The sequence below is a fragment of the Rhynchophorus ferrugineus genome, unplaced genomic scaffold (assembly GCF_030347505.1).
Source record: "Rhynchophorus ferrugineus isolate W39M unplaced genomic scaffold, kcgeb_rfMv2 rfM3, whole genome shotgun sequence".
Classification (NCBI taxonomy): Eukaryota; Metazoa; Arthropoda; class Insecta; order Coleoptera; family Curculionidae; genus Rhynchophorus; species Rhynchophorus ferrugineus.
In genome coordinates this window covers 49,943,210-49,966,207 of record NW_027472582.1, presented here as the reverse complement: position 1 = coordinate 49,966,207, position 22,998 = coordinate 49,943,210, and the positions used below count along the sequence as shown (strand labels likewise).

General features: G+C 31.7%; 1 protein-coding gene across 2 annotated transcripts in view; it reads left to right on the top strand.

The window, feature by feature from the left end:
- Window positions 1-22,998, top strand: part of LOC143193216 (uncharacterized) — a 53,970-nt gene that overhangs the window by 17,239 nt on the left and 13,733 nt on the right. Inside the window, exons 2-3 of one of the 2 annotated variants that reach the window (XM_076399269.1) lie at window positions 19,250-19,453; window positions 19,522-19,716. In XM_076399269.1, coding sequence (XP_076255384.1) covers window positions 19,250-19,453; window positions 19,522-19,716 — 399 coding nt within the window. Of the gene's footprint in view, window positions 1-19,249; window positions 19,454-19,506; window positions 19,717-22,998 lie in introns of both variants that reach the window. The other variant, XM_076399268.1, reaches the window with a different exon arrangement.

Sequence of the window (22,998 nt, the reverse complement as noted above, 5' to 3'; positions counted from 1 at the left end):
ATCCGAGTTTTTATGTCGATATGTGACAATGGATGAAAGATTGCTCCATAATTTCACTCCGAAGTGCAATCGACAGTTATCCGGGTGGACTATACACGATGAATCCGCTCCAAAGCGTGGAAAAACGCAACAGTCAGCTGGCAAGGTTATAACGTCTTTATTTTGGGATGCGCATGGAATAATTTTCATTGACTACTTTGATTAGCGTTACTGAACCGTTTGAAGGACGAAATAGCCGAAAAACGGCCGCATTTAAAGAAAAGCATCGTGTCACAAGTCAGTGAAGGCGATGACAAAAAGCCATGAATTGGGCTTCGAATTGCTTTCTCATCCACCGTATTCTTCAGATCTGGCCCCTAGCGACTATTTCCTGTTCTCAGATCTCAAAAGAGTGCTCGCTGGGAAGAATTTTTCGTCGAATGAAGAGGTTATCGCCGAAACTGAGGCGTATTTTGAAGCAAAGGACAAATTGTACTACAAAAATGGTATCGAAAAGTTGGAGGGTCGCTATAATCAGTGTATCACCCTTGAAGGGTTATTGAATAAAAAAAACTAATTTTGTCAAAAGAATGTGTTTTACTATGGTAGGCCGGAAACTTTTCATTTGACCTGTTAAAATATAAACTATTATAATATAAAATAATATAAAATATTACTGATAAATGAGCTTATTATTTGTATTGATGTTGTTCTAATAATAGAACAAACAAAATTAGGTAATAAATATTATATAAAAATTTAGCTCATGTTAAAATAATCACTTCGAGAGTGCAATTCATCTCAAACAATCTCTTTTTTCTAAGATATCGGTTGTAGTTTCTTAGATAACTCGCCGTATGGCACAAATTTGGCCAAAACCAAGATAAAAAGAAGTAAATAAGGCCAAAACAAGTGATACTAAAAACATAGTCTCATATGTGGGATATATAAGAACTTCCTTAATCACTATTTGCAGATTTTACTAACCCCTCAAAGTGCAGCAAAAGGTCAAACAAAGGATAAAGATTAATTCAGCTCATTAATTCGCATTCATTATCATATTATTACTGTAGACATAAGTGATTTGAATTAATGGTTTATTATGTGGTAACAACTTATCAATACATAATTTTATTCCATTATCACCAGTATTTACAAGTCATTTAATGTAAATGCATTTAATTTAATGAGCTTTACAGTGATTTGTAATCGTGACCATGGTATTTCTTGAATTCTTAAATTTATATTATTAATAAAACAATAGGCTTCATATAATTTCTTAATGAAGCTGTACTTCATATTTTTAGTCTACATCTAGATATAAATAGAACGGAGAATCGAAATATAGATTAATTTTTTTAGTGCTTCTACTGTGCTTCTACTGCTTTCTGACTTTGAACTGCTTTCCACTCAGATAAAAATCTAGAAAACTAGATTGGAAAACTTCGAAGGGGGTTTGTTTTAACCAAATTGTATGTATATCTCATTTATTAAATATTGATTAATTGTTCATTTCTATGTAAAATTCGTAAGGTGTTATAAATGAGGTTAAGAAATTCACACAAGGAGCAAGAGTTACTTCTGGAACTCCCCGTATACATTTGCAAATAGAAGATAGGCCGGATTGTTACCGAAACTGAAGAAGGAAGAGGCCAAGATAAACGTAACGTAAAATGGTAAGAAGCTCCAAATCTGTTCATGTTAATTTGGCATTGCGGCGAAATAATAAAAACCTAATTATATCATTCAATGGATGCCCGATTCCTTAAGCAGAATCAGCTAATTATCTCGGCATCCATCTTGACCATAGATTAAATTAGAAACATCAAGTTAGTCAAAAAGCAAAACACATTAGAACCAAAATAATACAACTATACTGGTTAGTCAGAAGGTACTTTCAACTTGATCTAAAATCAAAGAGATTGATTTATCAGACAATCATAAAGCCAATTTGGGCTTATGGGGGGCAAATATGGGGTTGCACTAAAAATCCAAATCAACTACTCATCCAGCGCTACCAAAACAAAATTCTTCGATAATTACCAATGTCTATCGCTACGTAACCAACGAAGAACTGCACGATGACCTAGAAATCAAATAGATTTGTGAAGTTATCCAAGATTTTGCATTAAAACACGAATTACTAAATCATACTAACGTGGAAGCAATACAGCTACTGAACAAGGCGCATGAAATAAAAAGATTGAAGCGAACCAAACCATACGAATTTATATAAAGTGTATAATTGAGAAATACATATTGATGTATTTATCTCGCACTCGTCTTGTTTGTGAATTAACCCAAGTACAAATGAAATATAGTAATACATTAATTTTTAATTAAGATTGTACTAAGCCTATCTAATAAAGATGTTATTAACAAAAATGGTAAGAGAAGTGGAGCGGTGGATACTACGACCGATGGACCCATAAACTTATTCCCGATATAGCGGAATGGATAAATAGACCATTAGGATTCTCGGATTACTACTTAACTCAGTCTCCGTCAGGACACATTTGTTTCAACAAAGATCTTCACAAAAAGAATACTATCTAAATGCCTTTGTTGACGAGTGAGATTATGATGTCAGGCCTGATAAAGTCTGAGAAGGACTGAAACTGCGCATAAGTATCGATGCTCAAGATTATTGAGATTAACGAAAATAAATGTCGACCAATCCACAGTATTTTAAAAAGAAATACAATATAACGTCGGATGGGTGGCGCAGTGGTAAGAGCGACAGGGCGGTCCACCTACTGTTGCGATAGTCGCGGGTTCAAATCCTGCTAGGGCATGCTCGTAAATGTATGTTTGTACTTGTTTAATATTTGTGATTGTCCTAGGCAAGAGCGCAAAATCCGACAAGGAAAATGATCCTAGTCACGCTAGTAACTAGGATGGGTAAGGCCGGATGTCTTCTGGGATGATTTCTAAGTTGGTCACACAGTCGGTGGGCTTAATGCTGAGGACCGTGGTTCGGAGCCCACGTTAAACTGTAGGTCCAGTCCAGATAAACCGCTAGTTGGTAAAAGGAGACTTCAAAATGTATATATATATATATATATATATATAATACAATATAACAAGAAATTCCAGTCTGTGGTATTGAAGTAATGCTAGAGAGGTTTCCAATCCGACATAACACAATGGTTAAAAAAGGAAAAATAGTGTATTATTGAAGGTAAAAGTTTTTAGAAGCTATAAATCTAAGATTCATAATTATAATTATTAAAGTTTATTTTAAAATTTAAGTTTTTATGTTATTTTCCGATTTTAACGACTCGATGTGTCGTTTTATTCGAATATAGACACGGTAACTAATGAAATGAAGCAATACAAATACGTTTAACGATTTTTGCACAATAAAATATTAAAATAGTTACAGTTGTTATGACCATTAGAACACATCAGAGATGCCGTTAAGCCATTATAGTACTAATTTGTGGCATACCAGAGATTGGCGCAAGTTTCTGATTTTCTCGATCTTCGCACACTTTCACGAAGACGAGCCACACAAATACAAACAAGAAAAAAAAACGGCATGCTTACCGGTTCTCACGCTAAGAAATGTAAATTTGTCGTAAGCCAGAAGGAAAACGAAACAACTATGTCGTGTTTTTTTTTTAATTCAAACAAATTTCACTTTTGTACGAACCCTTTCGGCCTCTAAGGTTAAATGTCAACTAACTTGATTAAAGTATTTCATTTTCCCCTTATTACTTCAGAGCAGATCCAAGATAGGCGGTTGCTCAACCTTTGCGTTTATCTCGCAAAATAACGATTTCTGCTTTCTTATGAAATTTATTTATTGCCTGACCATATTTGAAGAGCTGACTGAAAAATCTAGAATGAACAGAATGAAAAGTGTCTTCAAATATTCCAAATGGACTATTGTCGCTATTGAGCATCTAACAAAAGTAAAATTACTTTTACCTAATATTTTAATTTAAGTTTGATTAAAAGTCAGGAACGAGCAAGTAATACACTTTTAAAGTTGATAAAATATTTTAAAATTCGATATGCTTCAAGGTCGCTACAATACTCCACTGCCATTTTACATATAATCGTTAACACAAAATACAAAAAAAGAATGGAGAAAAAATACTAACGACAAAATACTGATATATAAAAAATATACTGCATACAAAGAATTTTAAAACACAGTTATGAGAAAATCAAAATTGATTTCTAAGATCATATTCTGATATATCGATATTTTCTGAAAGAAATATCGATTTTTTGGTCGATATATTTTTGATCGATATATCGACATATCGATATTTTTTCCAGGCGATATTTTTCGATATTTAAAAAAATTAAAGGCATTATAAAAATATTATAAAATTGGTACTAAATTTTAGTGATTATTAGTACTGATTTTCGAACAGGACTACGTAATTGACGCTGTGGAATTCGATGTTTCGATGACCTGGTAGCTTATTCTCTTCAATGACGAGACGTTGACAATTCTGATACCGTGGTGAAGACATAACGGGTCTAGGGTGACTGCAATCGGTAGCTAGCTTATGGAACTGATCTGTGACTAATCCGTAGCCACATATGTTACGTTATTAACCAAATAATTACAGTATCCGACCGAAGCTGCACAAAGCTGCACTTTCAAATCAAAATGTGTCAATAAGACGTTCTCATTTAAACATAGCGCTGAAAAATGTCTAGTCGAAATGGTGATAGTGATGTTAAAAGCTCTAAAAATTCAAAATTTTGTCGAAAAAATAAAATTAAAAAAAATAATAAACAAATGAAACGAAATGTATGTAAATGGGAAAAAACAAAAAATACTTGGAAAAAAAATGTTTAGAAATTCTGAAAAAAAAATTGTGACAGAAAAATACATAATGGTCACATACACTACACTATCTTACTCGAAACCCATTTTGCGAAAAGATCACGTCGGGGTCAATACTTTAGGGGTATTTATATAGTGGGATGAATGCAACTAAAATGAAATGAAACCGTTATGGTTTACACGATGTGACCATTATTTATTGACGATATATAAACACAGAAAATATAATAGATTATAGATAAAACGGAGCGGCGCTGGTTTTACCTGAAGACGAGGCTTGGGTAGTCGATGATGGCACCTCTGATGCAAACTTTTTATGATATTTAATTGTGACCAATGGAAGAGTGCAAATATTGTCGTTTAAAATCTACTTCTTATAAAAATTTCTTTCTACTGCTTTCTACAGATCATTTACATAGTCAGATTAGTAATTATTATTTCAAGTTAGTCACTATATTATACCGTTTTTTGGTAGTATTTTAATGTGAAAAACCAAAAACTGAAGAGTGTTTTAGCTATACACTCGTTTTTTTTTCCTCTATAGCTAAGTATGGGGCGTCATGACACGTACTTGCCGCGTTCATTTTGTTTTAGCAGCAAAAAAGCGTTGTACAGGACCGCAACTGTCTATATTCGACGTCTGTACAAAACATATTTTAGTTTATCATCGTCGCAAACCTACAAATCATACGTTCAGCCATTTTAAACTTAAACAAATCTACAGTTCATCAAATTATTAAGCAGAATGTACGCTCACATCCTAAAATTGTTATTGTGCAAAAGGTGAAATCAGATGATTATATCGAAAGACTCGAGTTATGTAGAAAGGTAAAAGAACGCTTCGCAAATTTCAACAGCAGGTGCCTCTCTGATCAATCGACAGAAGGATGTCAATAAGCAAAAGCGTAGGAAACAACCGATTAGGGCGTCATCAATGATTCTCCCCGTTTGTATAGTATTTGAAAAATACGTTACCAAACCGGACTCGCACTACCAGGGGCGCATTTTTCCAATGAGATCGAGCCATTTTAACATCACAAAGGACTCATTTGATGATATTGTCATTATGCAATCTAAATCTAACCGAATTTCAAAAGCGACCATCATTCAAATTTCAACTATCTGTAAATCTTATCATTTTTACATTTTAAAGACGATGCTATTTTCTATTATACTTTACATATTTTTGTGACTAGTCAAACTCATCGACTCATCTTAGTCTTCAAATTGTTGAAAACGGTTTTACCTGGTTTTAAAAGCTTTGTAAAATAGTACAAGATACTTATATCATTGTATTTTTTATAATCAATGATGAAATATCTAAAACTTCTAAATAATATAAATCAACACCCACTAGTATTCTGTAGACACAAGCTTCAAACCATATAAAAAAACGGAAGTATAATAAGGTTTTTACTCGAATTTTTATGCAAACTTCAAATCGGTAAAACAACAGTGGTGATTGTTTTGAGAAGGTATATTATAATAGGTAATAAGCGTTAGATTAAACTTGATATAATTATAATTACACATTTTAATCACTTTTTGCCTTAATTTAATAAATCTATTCTCACTAGGCAACAGCCAAGACATATTTAAGCAGCACCTTTTTTAATTTAACAGGAAAAATAGAATTTCTCAAAAATGGCATTTTGTTGACTCATGATAAACGGTAAAGTATGACAACAGTGCTTTAATACCAATATGAAGTAGTTAGTAGTACCTGGTGACCTGGTAGTTTCCATATAGACCAAATGTCAACTAATTTATATTTTATCATTAATAATGTTGTAATGCGAAAATCATAAACGCAAATTACTTGTCTTCAAATAGAGAATAAAATAATGTTTCAGTATACATGAACAAATTGCAAGGTAATCGATCATAAAATAATAAGAAGTTCGATTTTAACTTATGCTGAAATTGTTATTGTTCATAACACTGGTTATCATAAAAAGACGTAACGCAAAACAAAATCATGAAGTCAGCCATGACCGATTAATAAAAACATCTTTATGTAACTTATTTTAAAGTTAAACAACTTTTATTGAATTTGAATTTTTTCACTTTGTAAATAGCGAAATATCCTATTTATTTGCCAATACATATATATTACTTGAAGTTACTGTTCGTATTTATTGCTTTACTTAACTTTTTATTATTTCTTAGTCTTAAAAAAACTTTTAAGCTTGGTTTTGAACGTCTTATATTATTTTTATATTGTATATTTGAGGAAACGATAGGTCGGCATCTAACCTTAAACTAAACGGTATAAACATAAAAAATATGTTTAGAACACTTAAGCAATATGTACAATAAGTAATAACTTGTTATAATTATCATGTAATGCCATCTAGATAACTAAGTTTTCTTTTGCAACTATGTCTACATGTTAAACCGGTCTGAACTTTTTAATTTTTAAACTCTTAAATTTTTGGAACTCTTAAATGATGGCGATATTGGTATTACATTGGTAGAGGGGGTATAGAGTTATATTCTATGAATACCTTTAGCTCCAAATTATTTATGCTTCATAAATATGTTTCTTCCTTCCACGTTTATTTAATTATGCCTAAATATTCGACACAATCTTCGCCAGAATAGCGTTGGATTTCTACCATTCTACGATTTCGTACCATTCTAGTCTTGGATTTCTACCATGTAAACGTTAGAATATGATTTAATCAATCACGTTCTAACGTTTACCCTAGAATTACTCTAAAAGTAACTTGGTTGCTAACATGCTTCTCTCCATCTTGTCGAATAATTTTCAAGGAAAGTCTGAACTTCAAATCAATGTACAGAACTATCTGAAAAAGGTTCTATAAAACACTTCTTACAGATTTTCTGTAATGCTTTCGAGATTCTTATTTTATATTGTCCCTATACATTCATAATATTAAGAAATCAAGGACATTATGTTTTGAGAATATCCGTAACCCTCTTCTCTTTATGAGTTATATTTTTTTATCAATTCAGCCAACTTCAGCGCCAATGAACTGAAATTCTAAATATATTTTAATGTTCTGTTAATGCGATTCTTTCGGTTTTTATTTCTCAATGTGTCTATTGCGCCTTAACATAAATTAATTTCTATAATGTCATTCCGCCCACAATTTAATTTCAGAACACAAACTTTCCCTGTATCAATAGGTAGGTATTTTCAGCTAATATTTTTCTATTCTACTTCTTACGAAACTGTATATCAGCTGCATCGATCTGAACAACAAGTGATAATTAGAATGTAAATTCTGGTTTCTGGTAAGTACTCTCAGTACGGTAGAACTTCTAATTCAAATTGCAACTAAACCTTTTTGAACCCATTATATTTACAGTTAAACTTTATGGCTATGGCTGGCACTGCGCTGTCCATGAAGATGACTTTCCTGAACTAATTCGTGAGTCCTTAAACTCATGATTATCGTAGTAAACATACTTTACAATGGCATTTGAAATACGCCACCGCAACGTCGAAAAAATTTGAAATAGAATTTTTAACCTTCCTCATCACATGTAAACAACTGGAAACAGTTGATGTATTAACTGATAACCTGTCTACAAATGTGTTTATTTTCTACATTTTATGTGCTACACAAAATTTTGATTTTGACAAAAATTTTAAAGATATCCGAAGTATTTTAATACTCAAGTACAATTCAGTCCTCATATTTCCTATCTCATTTTTATAAGGCTCATATTTTCTTAAAAAAGTAAATGCATATTAATTAGTTAATATAAATATTAATATGAAAAATATTCCGCGATGTTTATGTTTAAATAATTATTTTTTGTTGGAAACGAAAATGTAAAATAGTAATAAAAATAAGAGTTAGATACAAGCGCATAAGAAAATATGCAGTAGAAATGCCTTATCAAGAACTTTCAATTTTTAAACATTACTCTAAAAAAAATATTATCCAGTACACATTTTTGTTGTACTTCACCCCACCCCATCCCCATATAATGAAGTAGCATGAGAAATAATAAAGCAAGGTTTTGGTGAAATCAGTTTCTATTAGCATTTTCTGCTGAATTGATTTTCAATTTCTTTACAAATATCAATTTATATTCATTGAAATTCCCAAAGGATTGAATTACACTTCTTGACGATATTAATATACGGACAATATCAAAAATAAAATCAATAATAGTACAACCAATTTATAATAGTAAATTGGATAACCGCCCCAGTAAATATCGATTATTTCATAGAATGTCGTTATTCATTCTTTCAAAAGTATTTCATATTCTGTGAAACGCTCTTACAACAGAATCTTTCTTGCATTCACTTACGTCGAAACATTTATCTGTAAAATCTATTTCAGTTTCGCTCGCCGTTTGTACTGTATCACAAACGATTATAATATTGGAATATTAACAAATCGATTGACAGCTTATTTGCTGTTTCTTCGCTTGGAAAGCGATCGATTTTTGATACAATTCAACATTTACTGATTATTTTTTTCTCCCCTTTTCTTTCGCGGTCGACGAACGCTTTCACGTTGTCATTTTCAGATTGTTTATTACCGACGCGTGCGACAAAACATATTATTTGACGAAAGAAATGCATATTACAGTCGTTATATGTGCCTTTCTAATTTTAATTCATCGCTGTAGAGAGATTTTATGACGATAAAATAAAAACAGTTCATTCATTTTTTTATAGTCAAGCTGTTATCAAATAATTAGTAATTAAGTGAGAAATAACGAACAGCAGAGAATGAACATTATTAAAGGTACTCATTATACTTAATTAATTATTTTATGTGTATTTTTTGATAACTAATTTTAAGCAGTCTTGGAGTCACTTGAAAGTGATTACATTCCCTTCTATACATTATTTCAGATGGTCTTTTTTTGCTGTGGAGAGATTTTAAGACGATAAAATAAAAACAGTTCATTCAATTTTTATAGTCAGGTTGTTATTAAATAATTACTAATTAAGTCAGATATAATAAATAGCAGAGAATGGGTATTATTAAAGGTACTAATTAATTGTACTTAGTTATTTCATTATTAAAATGTATTTTTTTAATTATTAAACTTAGCGGTCTTGGAATCAGTTGAAAGTGACCACATTTACTTCCACACATCATTTTAGATGGTCCTTTCTTACTTCTATTTACTCGTGATCAAAAGTGCGTGCTTAAAAAACTTACTATTTTATTGTTATCATTATAACAATAACTCGAAAAGCATTTTCATTTTAAAAGGGAATTTATTGAGATAAACTGGAACATATTTTTATTAAAATAATTTTTTGCCATTTTTCTATCACTTTAACGAAATAGTGATACTGTCTAAACAAGAAGAACAATGTTGGATTAGTAAATATTCCATCCATTCCACAATTCTTCAAAATGTCTAGATTTTTTTTCTGATCTGGTTTTAATCAGTAAGCGATATAACTATCTAAAGATTACGCTGGATACAGAACTTCCCATTGGAACTGAAATGGCGTATTCTTCACAACTCTTGTAACATGTGGACGAACTATGTAATGCAAGAAGATGACGTTGTGTCTTGTGCTACTAGTTATTTTCTGATATTTTGCGCTTGAGATTTTAATTTTTGTCTGGAAAACAATGAAACTAGTTAGATTTTTTCAAAGAAGTATTGCACTTCATTGTTTTCCATTTTTTTCGATCCTCCAGGAGATTTTTGTAACTACAATCAAAATCAATACTTATAATATGTTGAAACCAAGTCGATTACTTGGGATATGACGACACACCATCACCATAACTTTCTTAAAGGGGTCATAATATCAGCTGATAAGATATTTAATATTTTCGTTTCATTGTCTGCGGAATTTATTACACATGTTATTTTTGAGAATTTCTAATTATATTTCATTCACTTGGTTATCTTATATTGTAATTGCCATTATTTTATTTAATTAAATAAGTATTTCGCTTTTAGTTGTCATATATTTGTTATAAGTGCAGCAAAAGCAACATACAATATGCATACAATCTATTCAACATAGGATGCTTTTGTTAATGTTACAAAAAGAGTTTCGATAATAATCTAGTTTGCTATTGGTTCTGATAATTTCTACGAATCATTATTAGCTATATAGGTGAAATGGTACAAAGCCATTTTACGGTTAATGTTTAGTTCCGTAGCTATATTGCGAGAAAAAATACGTTGGTCTACCTCCATATTTTAAAAGAATTTACTGACTTTTCAACGTTCAAACAGTCAGGCCGAGGTTTAACTTTGACATTAATATTACCAAACCAAATCCTGCAAAACAATTATGACAATAGTATTCACTTAACAACTCATTACCATAAAGATCACATAAATAATTTTTCGTAAATATAAACTTTAACAATAATACTGTTAAACGTGAAACTTTACGTGATTTAGAACGAACATTTGTCTAAGAGACAGAAAACAAATAGCATGTTTAAGGCGTATATGAAAGAACTTCTTCGCTTTTGCTATTAACCGTAAAATATGTACAGTTGAATTCAAACGGGTATTCATATATTCGTATGTGTTTTTGAACGATCGTTCAGATTGTATATGTCAAATTACTACTTCAATAATGATTGATACGATTCATGATACCGTGGCAAACAATCGAAGAGTGAAAGTGTGTTGAACAATAGAATCGATGATGAATAGTTTCACAGCTCATAAAAAAGTTTTCCACAAGGTAGCTTTATAATTGACAATAGAGGAATTTTCAAATAAGTAGTCGTACTAAAAAAGATTAGCGAAGTTAAAAGGCAATAACCATTATATTTAACTGTTGACGATCCGATACTTTTCTGATTCCATATCACAACACTCCAGAGAACAAAAAATCGTACAAGCAATAGAGTCCCCATCGAGTTTCGGACTTGTTTTTAATAATAATAATATTGTTAAACTAATAATTACATAGAAAATAAATACACGATTAAATAACTAATAACTAATACTCATGATCATCTATTTATTTATTAGACAATTCGAATTGTTAACGCATAATTATAAGTTTCTCCCCATGAGATATTTTTTACAATATTAAAAAAAAACGAATGCAAAGGTCTTATCTCACAATATTCAAAAGGCACTGAATAGAACGATAATGCCCAATATTTAATTAAATTTATCAAACACTTTTGGTCTTTCAAAATAATCTAGATTGAAAAAATCGAAAATTTCCAGTGGTTTTAGAATTTTTACCGAATAATTAAAATGAAACAGTATACATTTCATTAAAGTGTTATAATTTAATTGTGTTTTTTCGTAAAACCATAGATTTTGTTTGCAAATAAACATTTCTCCGATAACATAATTTTAACACAGTAAAGTAAAACAATAATATCATCGCCCTTATTATAAAATATGTAATTACTGTTTATCAAAATTATACATAATATAATCAGAATTTGATAATAAATAATTATTAATATCACTCATATATTTTTGACTAACTTGTAATTAATATAATGAGTTAAACAAATATTTTTTCTTGATTATTAATAAATTATAATTGCATATAATAAGTAAAAAACGGGTATTTTTCCTTCCCATGTTTTCTAGTTAAAAAAAGACAGAATACTGTCTGATGAGTCGCAACGTACAACCAATCAGTCTGTAAAATCCACTTTGTGTTAATACTGGTCGACTCTGTTGTCAAACACTTACAAAATGCTTAAAAACATTAGTGATAATATTAGAAATTACAAAACGGCAAACACTGTAAACCGAAATTCTAAGTTAATGCGGCAAAGCAATTATTACGATGCGTTGGGAATTATCAACTGAAAACAGTCGAAACAGTCGATAGTCGCAAAACAGTCGATAGTCAAAAAAATACCGACTGAAAATAGTAATTACTATTTTCAGTCAAATGCACGATTCGACGGTTTTTTTCCATTCGTGATGTCAGACGAAGATATCCGAATTCTTGTCTGTATAAAATGTGAGATAGGAAAGAACAGAGCTAAATGCTTGGAGCAGTTAATTTTAAATGTCTTTATATTATTCTCCAATGGTAGTATAAGCTAGATAGAGATGTATATATATTTATTCTGGTGATAACTTTAAAAAAGAAAAGGAAAAAAACACTAGTTTCTATTGTCATGTAATAAATAATATAATTTTAAAGGAAGTAGGATTAGTCTTTATTGATGATATTTAATAGACAATTTTGTCATTTTTTCCCCATTAACTTGTTAAAATTATGGATTTGATGGAATGTTGCAGTCCTATTATTAACCGTATAATTAAAGACATCGTTGGGATATCTTTCACCAGATAATTCGGTGGTCATTATTTCAATGGGCTTTAAAAATTGAACACATTCTGTTAAGATAGTCCATTCGTTAACAAATAAAAACTGTGGTGCTCTTCTTAATAGCCAACAAAATAAATTGTTGAAAAGTAAAGTAGGGTTTTCCTATCAGAAAATGTATTTATTACAAATATTTAATATACTTTACTCACCTCTTTAAGGTTAATATTTTTAAAAGAAATAACTGCTACTGTAAAAAGTTCTTCAAATCTTTTGGATCTATGCAATTTCTGAAACCTTTGGAACCTAATTTTAGTTTTCAAGATTTTAGGAAAAAAGTTTCGACAAACAAGAGGCTTGGACAAAAATCGTGAAAGTTTATCAAAAAAGTATTACCTATTATACCAGTCCAAAGTATTACCTATTATGCCAGTCAAAAGTATCTTACTATTTATCATTTACAATTTAATTTTTTTGTCCTCGAAAACTAGCGTTCCCAAATGCTGCTACATTAATTTACAATATATAGTAATTCACAAGCAAACTACAGAAAATACATAAAACCACATATATTACATATAAATCTACATAAGCATAAATTCGGCGTATTACTTTCAAGGTCGCGGCTAGGACTGAAGGCCAGAACGTTAAAAATCAGTCGAATGAACTAGTAGAACTGAAAATAGTAACTAAAAGTGAACGACAGAAACAGTCGATAGTAAATAGTAATAAAATCAGTCGGGCCGAAAATAACGACTGAAAACAGTTACTAGTAAAAACAGTCGAACCAAAAATAGCGACTGATATAGTCGATAGTAAAAAGTAGTCAATTACTGAACAGTCTATAGTCGATTTCGGTTGATTGTTCCCAGCACTAATGATTACTTTCAGAAGCAGTTAAGCAAGTTAAGTTTTAAGTTATTTTATCAACTAAATCTGTGGAAATGTATATTAAATTACTGATAATTAAATAGGACGCCGATAATTAAATAACGCGCTTAAATTTATTCTGTTTTTACCGTTTCTAGACAATAATTTGAAAAGTAAGAATGTATACGTTTTTTTATAATAAAAACTTCTCTCAACCCACTAATGATATTAGTTATATTTGAATTATATTTATATCATTAATAGTAATAGTAATTATTCGGTATTTAATTTCTGTATCAAATTATTAATTAAAATAAAATATTTTGTTATTTAGTATGTAGTGTAAGCGTTCCTTCCATTATTTACGAAATATTAATAATATATCATTAGATAGTAATGATTAGAGTGGTGTAAAAAAGGCAGGGACCTATTATGCAATTTGGGTCAGCAACAAACAGCAAACGTAAACTTCGATTACGGAGTCGAAACAAGAAAAACCGTTTGTAAATAACACATTTGTAAATCTGTTCGACAGCATCGAAACGATCGTAGCCACATGAATCCAATATTCTTCGGCTTTCACTATGGCCTCCGGGAGGATGCCACTCACTGTGCGCCAGTATGAATATTCAGGTTCAAAAATCTGCACACGATGCGATTGTACAACAAGCTAATAATTATAATAGCACATATGTACTATCTGACAAGTTTTTATTAAAGTAATTTTCATTTTTTATTGTTAAAAAGAAGTTTACAAATTTACGCGACAGTCAGGTTAGCAATTTTATTAAAAAAAATATCACTATGGATGAGAAACCAATAATAACATCAAAACAAGAGACTGAAAAATGATATGAACCCAATACTTCGAATCATTCAAAGCGAGCTAGTGTATAAGAGTCGGCCAGAAACGTCAGAAGAATTAGCGTCAGTTTATGGAGATATAAAAGAAATATTTTTCGTAAATTGTATTCAAACCTATTTTGAACTATATTATTGTAACATTTTTCTCCAGTTAAATTCGTATAAAAAGATGCGCAAATGTTAAGAATTCGTAAAAAAGGCCTAGTTAGTGAAAATAAATACTTCTACAAGATTATCTCATATATATCAAAAACAAATTATCATCTTTTTATTGGTGGAATATCCACTTCATTCGATTAAACCATATTTAACTTTACCTGATATATAACAGTTTTCGCAAGAAACTCACCAGAGGTATGGAATCTATAAACTAGAAAATCACTGGAACATTGATCACCAACGTCAAGGAGGATTATTGAATAAGGTAAACGGTATTTGTACCTTCGCTGCGGTAGTAAGAGATCGAGAAAGGGAGGGTGAATTCTTTCAAGTGATATTTTTCAGTTATTAAATAAAATATTAAGTTTATGATAACTGTGTTTATCAAGTAAACAACTAAAGTAACAATTGGAAAATGGCTGAAAGAATAAAATGTCATATTAATAAACATTTCATTTTATTAATTGATAAACACCTTAAAACCTTCTCTAAACTTGGCTTAAACGGAAGCTTAACGTTCGGAAATATCTCATTTCCAAATTATAAAAGTTATAAAAACAGCAAGATTTTTTTAATTACATTGATAAAGTTAGACATTTCTGAAATCTACTAAAAGTGTTTCTACGCTTATCAAAAGAAAGAAATAAGTAAGAAATAGCAGTAACATTTTCCGTGTTACAGAAATCTTAATATGTTGCACTTATATACAATATACAGGGTTTACACAAAAAAGAAACGCAATATTTCTTTATTAATAAGGTGCTGGCCTTTTGCTTTTAAAACAGTTGAAATTCCTTGCAAAATATTCGTAAAGTTTCTGAATAGTTTTCAATGGAATATTGTCCAATTTTTATACCAAAACATACTTACTAAACATACAATGATGTTGGAGATGGAAATCTACTACTCATTCTGCTCTAAAATTCCCCATGACAGTCCAATTATGTTGAGGCCTGGCGCTTGTGCTGGCTGGAGGCTGAAACTTTTTAGCTATGTGGATAGATTTTATTACATCGATTGTCATCTTGGAATACGGCTGTACTTGGCAGCAATATGCTAGTCATAGTAAGGACTTTATCAATGAAAATGTAGAGGTACTCATGCACCGTAATTTGGCCGGTGATGTGAATGAGAGGTCCTGCTTAATACTACGATATTGCAGCATTATACATTATATATTTTAATGTAGATAACAGGTGGAGGAGGTTCCGCTTAGCTGTAGAGAGCAGGCAATCCGTATCGTACGCTTTTCTTGGTATTCCCATACATGAACACGGCCATTTATAGGAAACAATGTAAACGATGATTTATCGGACCACACCACATTCTTCCAATCATCAAGTGTCCAGGTTTTATGATCATATCGTCACTTATTTCGCAGTTTAGCGTTTGATTCTGTTATAAAGGTTTTCGCAATCGTAGCCCTTCCATGAATGTTAACTTTGTGGAGTTCCTGCTGTACTGTTTTTGTCGAAACAGAATCAAGTGAGTGTTGAGTTCTGCTATCAGTTTTGCTGGGGTAATTTTTGGTGTCTGGTCACCATTATTTTTAAGTTCATCGATCCCGCCCGTTAGTTAACTCTGGGTTTATACCTCTTCGCCTCTTCGATATTGTTTAACCATATTTTGTATATGCTGTCAGTATCGTGAATACTGTCACTCATGAAACGTTAACGTTAAACAAAATTCGAGAGAACATACAATTTACCAATCGCTTGTTTTAACCATCACAGAACAAAGCATGTAATGCACTGATATATAACCTGCAAGACTTAACATATAAACTGAGCAATACACACGCGTCGCATCATTTATACATAATCAAAATGGTAGTATTGAACATGGGAGATATTATATGGTGCTCATATTATTTTATCTATCGCCTACAGATTGGATATACAGAAAGAAATATTTAAACCAACAAATAATAATAACTTGTTTTTATTGCATTACAATTAAAGTAATCTTGTGTAAACCTTAAAGATTTCTTCATATATAACCGGTACTGCAAATACAATATATGTAAGGTACATTAAATAATTACAAGTGTAAAGGTCAAACATATCTGAATAAAATCTGTTTTATCCAATTCAACGTGCATCATCTAAATTAACCATTCATTACCATTGTAATTACTGTAGCATTACTAATGGTGTAGTAACCGATAGATAATTATTGTTGAAACTGGAAGATTAATTGACCGCCGATCGATACAGTTGGTCATTAACAGTGCGCCAAGTGAAAGAAAAGATGACGAAAATGCATCTTTCGAAATTCCTGCCTTTACATTATTCGCTACGGCTACATTTACAATTCTATGATAATTGAATGGTTCTAATGAGGCGAACAGTTCAGCGTGGCTTGAAAGGTTACGCTTCCGCGAAGAATATTAAACACTTTTCAGCTTCTCGGCGGGATTATTTAGAAACATTATATTGCATCGAAAATGTTCTCATTGAATCAATATTATCGTATTTATATTTAGTTTAATATTAGCTTAAAGTAATGGAGCAATGTTAAATATTTCAATTTGACAATATCTTCTATATAAATAAAAATAAATTGTGTTCCTTAGTCTCGCTAAAACTCAGTAACGGCTGGACCGATTTGGCTTATTTTAGTTTTGAAATACTTGTGGAAGTCCAAGGAAGGTTTATATAGTGAGAAAATATATAAAATAATTGTGAGGAAAGTAGTAAAAACAACAATTATGTTTCCCATACGAAGTATCACTGTCACCGCATTAATAGTTTCACTGTCATAAAGGATCGACATAGTTGCTAGTTATCAAATATTTATGGATGCATTTTCAAAAATGTTGAATTCTGATTAAAACTACCGACAATATTATCGAACCGCTGAAAACGTTGAAGATGATTTCTTGGCACTGACCGTTTAATACTTTACCACGATTTATATTTTATAGAGACGTAGGTTTTTGGGCGATATCAAAGCATTACCATTAGAATTTCGAATCGTATACTAATTACGGCAGAATAAACATTTACCAAGAACTATATGGTGTATTTATTTTTACATTTATTATTTTATTATTAGCAATACTATAGAAAAGACTTAGACTATAGAAAAGAAAACACAGCAACATCGAACACAACACAATTAAATTGACCGATTCTGTATATACAGTGCTCCTGTGGCCCAGGAATGGGCAGCATTCCATTACGAGCCGGAAATAGATTCTAGTGTTAACAAATCAGTTACAACTGAGGAGATTACAATTGTTTGTCAATAATATAAAGCATTAAAATAAAGCGGTGAATATACTGGGTTATGTAGTGCCACCGTAAGAATAAAATTGCCAAACATTAAGATTTACACAACACTAAATATAACAGTTGTAGTGCATATTGTACAGGACAATATCATATTAACTTTCAAGGTATTATACTATAAAAGTTTTTTTGGTAAAATTTATATCAGAAATAAGTTAACGAAATTGCAGACACAAGAACAATTTTGTCACATACTAGGCACTATATACTAGGCAATGCTGTTAGCACTACCAGATACAGATAATTAATTCTTACATTTCTATTTTATTGGCAATCCGGGTGCTAAGATCGATAGACGTTCTCACAATCCAACAGTGAAGCAAATTATTGTCCAAGAAGTACATAAATACTTTCATCGGAACAACAATTTAATCAAAATGTTCAAAATGAAATTAGATCGGGTGCCATATGACAGCCTCAATATCGTCATCAGACTGGACAAAACAGCTAGTGGCTACAACCATTATTACCGTATGAATAAACGTTGATAAAAATACATGTAGATGATACGAAGTTGGCCTGATCGTCCAGTTGAAAATATTCTAATATGTTGTGGGGGTTTAAAATATTGTTTAAATTATTGAATGTTGAAAATAATTCGTAACGTTCTTTCATAAAAAAATTAATTTGTTTGAACTAAAATTGAAAGAACATATTATTACAATTATTGTTCATAGCTACCTTACCTTTACATATTAAGAAGATTAGATATAACAAGAGGTAGTTCATTAAAGTATTTAAATTTTTTACCGATTTTGAGCCCTGTGGACGAAAGCTCGTATCTTTCAGAACATTCTGGCTATTTTTGCTTCATCACACTTAAAGAACATCAATTGTAATATATAGAGATAGTCAGTTTAGTTTTAACTGTTTATGGCACGCTTTTGATCCCACATATAACATTTGATTTTTACATTACGAACAATAGTGTCAATCCAATATAAAATACCTTCATATTATAAACACTTTACTTCTCACGTTCTAAATCATACTGATTCACATACGATAAAAATTATGATAATAAAATGTATTTTACAGAACCTACCTGTTCAATTATCTCCACAACAACAAGGTCAAATACTCAGTGACGTCCAGCAACATCAACATCGATTCGATCTACAGCAAAGAGGAAACGCCGGAGTACATCAACCACAATTGTTTAACAGAAACCAGCAGCTTCTAGCACAGAGCGGTCTGTTTGGAGGACAATCTGCTTCCCAATTCTCCAGTCAACCTCAACAAGTAAAACAACATATCTGAATTTAATTTGTATAATATAGTATTGGTTAACGTAGAGTTTTCTTGATCAGGCTCATCCACCAATATTCAGGCAAAATGGCCCTACAGTTCAACAGTCACAGTTACCAACAGCCCAAGCACAGATATCCAACTTTGCTTCGCCTACAAATCCGTCTATAGGTTTTCAGTCTCATTTAACGCCCGAGCCGCAAAAGAATTCTATAATATTTCCATCGTCGGCACCATCTCTGGCAACTCCTCCTGGGGTAAGTCGCGTAATTATTACTATTGATTATTTATTGTGTGCATTATATATAGAAATTCAGTTTTCTAGTTGTTTATAACAGAATATTTATTTATTAATAAGGTGCTGGGCCACCATATGCTTTTAAAAGAGTTGAAATTCCTCCCCTAATAGATTCTTAGAGTGTCTGAACAGTTTCCAGTGGAATATTATACCATTTTTATACCAAAACACATCTACTAAACATACAATGATGTGGGAGATAGAAGTCTACTGCTCACTTCCTGCTCTAAAACTTCCCAAAACGGTCCAATTATGTTGAGGCGATTGTGCTGGCTAGAGGCTGAACCTTCTTAGGATCGCCATATGGGCCTTCCACACCAACCCAGTAGACAGTTTGCTCTGTGAAACAGAAATCCCTTCCCTAGAAACTAGACCTAAACCAGGACTCTCTCATTATAGACATTTATTTCCATCAAGCACTAAAATCAACCACTCTAGAGAGCAATACAGGAGCTCTTGTCATAGATTCCATGCAGTTTGTAGTCGCTTATCGCTGGTTTTTCCACCGATATACACCTCCGAGGATAGATTGCACCATGGCAACTGTCGCAGGTGACTATCGATCTCTCCTTGAAGAGTCTACCAAGAGATAATTCTAACTCTAGTAACATTCAATCAACATAAATATGAGAAATATCCTGCGAACCTTTTCATATTCTCGGACGGCTTCAAAAGCAGTGACTACGTTGGGGCAGCATTTACATCGGTGATGTCGGATTGACACTTTAAGCTCCCCATTTCATCGAGTCTATTGACGCCTGAACTGTTTGTCATGTATAGGGCCCTGATGTCAGTACAAGATGTGCAAGACAAATGATTAGTTATCGCCTCCGATTCAATAAGCTCCTTAAAGTACCTCCAACCAGCTCTACCTCTACACTTTTTTCTCCGTTATAAAGGTTTTCGGAAGCCCTTCTATGAATATTAGTTTTCTAGCTGTTTAGCTTGGACTGGATTATAAAACTCATCAAAAGAACATGATTTATAATCACTCAAAGCATCCCATAACGGTGTAGTTAATTATTATATGCTAATAAATTTAATTTTAATTTAAAGGTTTCTTTGAGGATATACAAAATACCTTTTGCATCTAAAAAACTTATGATAAGACCTTCTTTACCGATTTGGTCTGGACTCTAACTCGCTTCGGAGATGAAATACTGCAGTTACACGATCCCTTAACGGAAAGTCTCAATTCTAATATATTTTTGTTCTAAACATTGGCTTCCGAATGCGCTTAGAAACACTCCTGACAAGAGCTGTTTCGGTTTTTTTGACTTATGGAAAGAATTTAGAAGGCCTCTCTGAAGTGCCCTCACAGTTGTCTAATATTATTGAGACGCACCATTTTCCTTGGTATATTTTCTCCATTTTTTTAATACACTGGTGAAATCGTTCACCTTGCTCTTCACTCACATGTTTTAGAATTTTGACAATTTGTTTATAGTTACGGTCTTTATGATCATCCAAAAATATCTCTATGATCTCTTAAGAGCAATCCACCCTTAAACAGTCTAATGTATGGTGCGTCGAAAACACTTTCCTTCACCTTTTATTCTGCGAGACCTGGCAACTTTTAAACTATTTGTTTAAAGCAATCTCCATCTTTGGGAAGTGATTTTACAAATTGCTTCATCAATCCCAACTTTATGTGCGGTAAAATTAATTTACATGGAGGTACCAACATTTCTTAGGGTACGTCCTTTTCCCAAGTTTAAGCTTCCTCAGCGGCGATTTTTTTTGGTGTTCCAGTGTTCTCGGCCTCTGTCATTGGTAATTTGGTAATCCCAGCTTATTGTCTGAGTAATATGCATTTCATAGATGTTCTGTATGATTTTATGTATGGTTTTGTTGATGTGCAACATAACAACAATATTTTGTGGTCTTCAGATTTTAATTTTCAAAAATTGAATTTCAAGTTCTTGTAGGTTTCTTGGAATAACAGGAATTGATGCATAAAACCGCCACTGTGAAATGAAACTAATTTAAAGCTACTTTATGAAAAGGTCATTTCAAATAATCCTTTGCCTAATCTTTTATACACATAACACAAAATTTAATTAAATATAGCTGAGAGATAGACAGGAAACGTTTAATACCACGATATGGATGCAAAATAACCCCCCAATTGTCTTATCGTGTGTGTTTTTTCTTGATATGTGGCGATAATATCTTCTCTCAGTATTCCAATTGAATTTTAAATAGTTGTTGAATTACTTGTTTAATTCAGTAAATAATTTTCGGAACATTTGTTCCGAAAGTCAATAAGTAAGTCGTTCTTAAAAATGTCAGTGATTCGCGAAACTGGCATCAATTAGTTCCTGGGTATCTTTGTTTAAATAAAAGTAAACTGTTTCTTAATTAGTTATATTACTTATGTATAGAGGTACAATGCAATGCAACATTATAAAATACCCGAACTATCTTCGGTCACGCGGATCGATCTTATTTTACAAACTTGACTAACAACTAGTAGTGAATATTTTCGTGAATACTTGTAGAGATTATTTGCAAACCTCTTGGTTCACCCTATTTAAGGTGGTGTGTATGTCACACCGCCTCTGAAACCATACGGTATCTGACAGTCACCTTTTCTTGGAATCAATAGTCCACTTATAAGAGCTTTTGCATTTTCCAAGTGAACTAGAGGCCAAGAAGTGGTAAATAATGTCCAGCCAGAGGAGCCAAAATACCGCCATAAAGCTATAAAAAGGCAGATGTTTTGGGAAATAAATTTAAGAATTTTATAAACATATTTAACAATTTTTCTGATATCTCTCTGATATCCTGAACAATAGCATTATATTTATTGGAACTAATATTCAATACCAGATCATTTTTAATGAAAATTTCACAGATTTGATAAATATATTTATTCTACCAGATGTACGAGACTATGACCATGAAAATTCCACTTCTTTGTCGATGTGTATGGCTCTCCATGGTGCTCTCCATATGATTCCCTGCACTAACCCAAGACTTTCTTGCAGTTAGGACTGTCTAGACTATCTCGAAGTGTTATTTTATGTGGGGAAACATCAATACCATCAAGTTTGATAGTTAACTTAGGTTGTTTAACAGTTGTTCACATTGACATCAATAGATATCGCTTATTAAAACACATGCAAGCATACAACAAAATAGATAAAAGATTCAGTTTCACTTTTTTAAAATTTCATTTCAATTAAAATTATGCTAATATATTTGGTTTAAGCAAATACAAAATGAGTAAATACTGAAA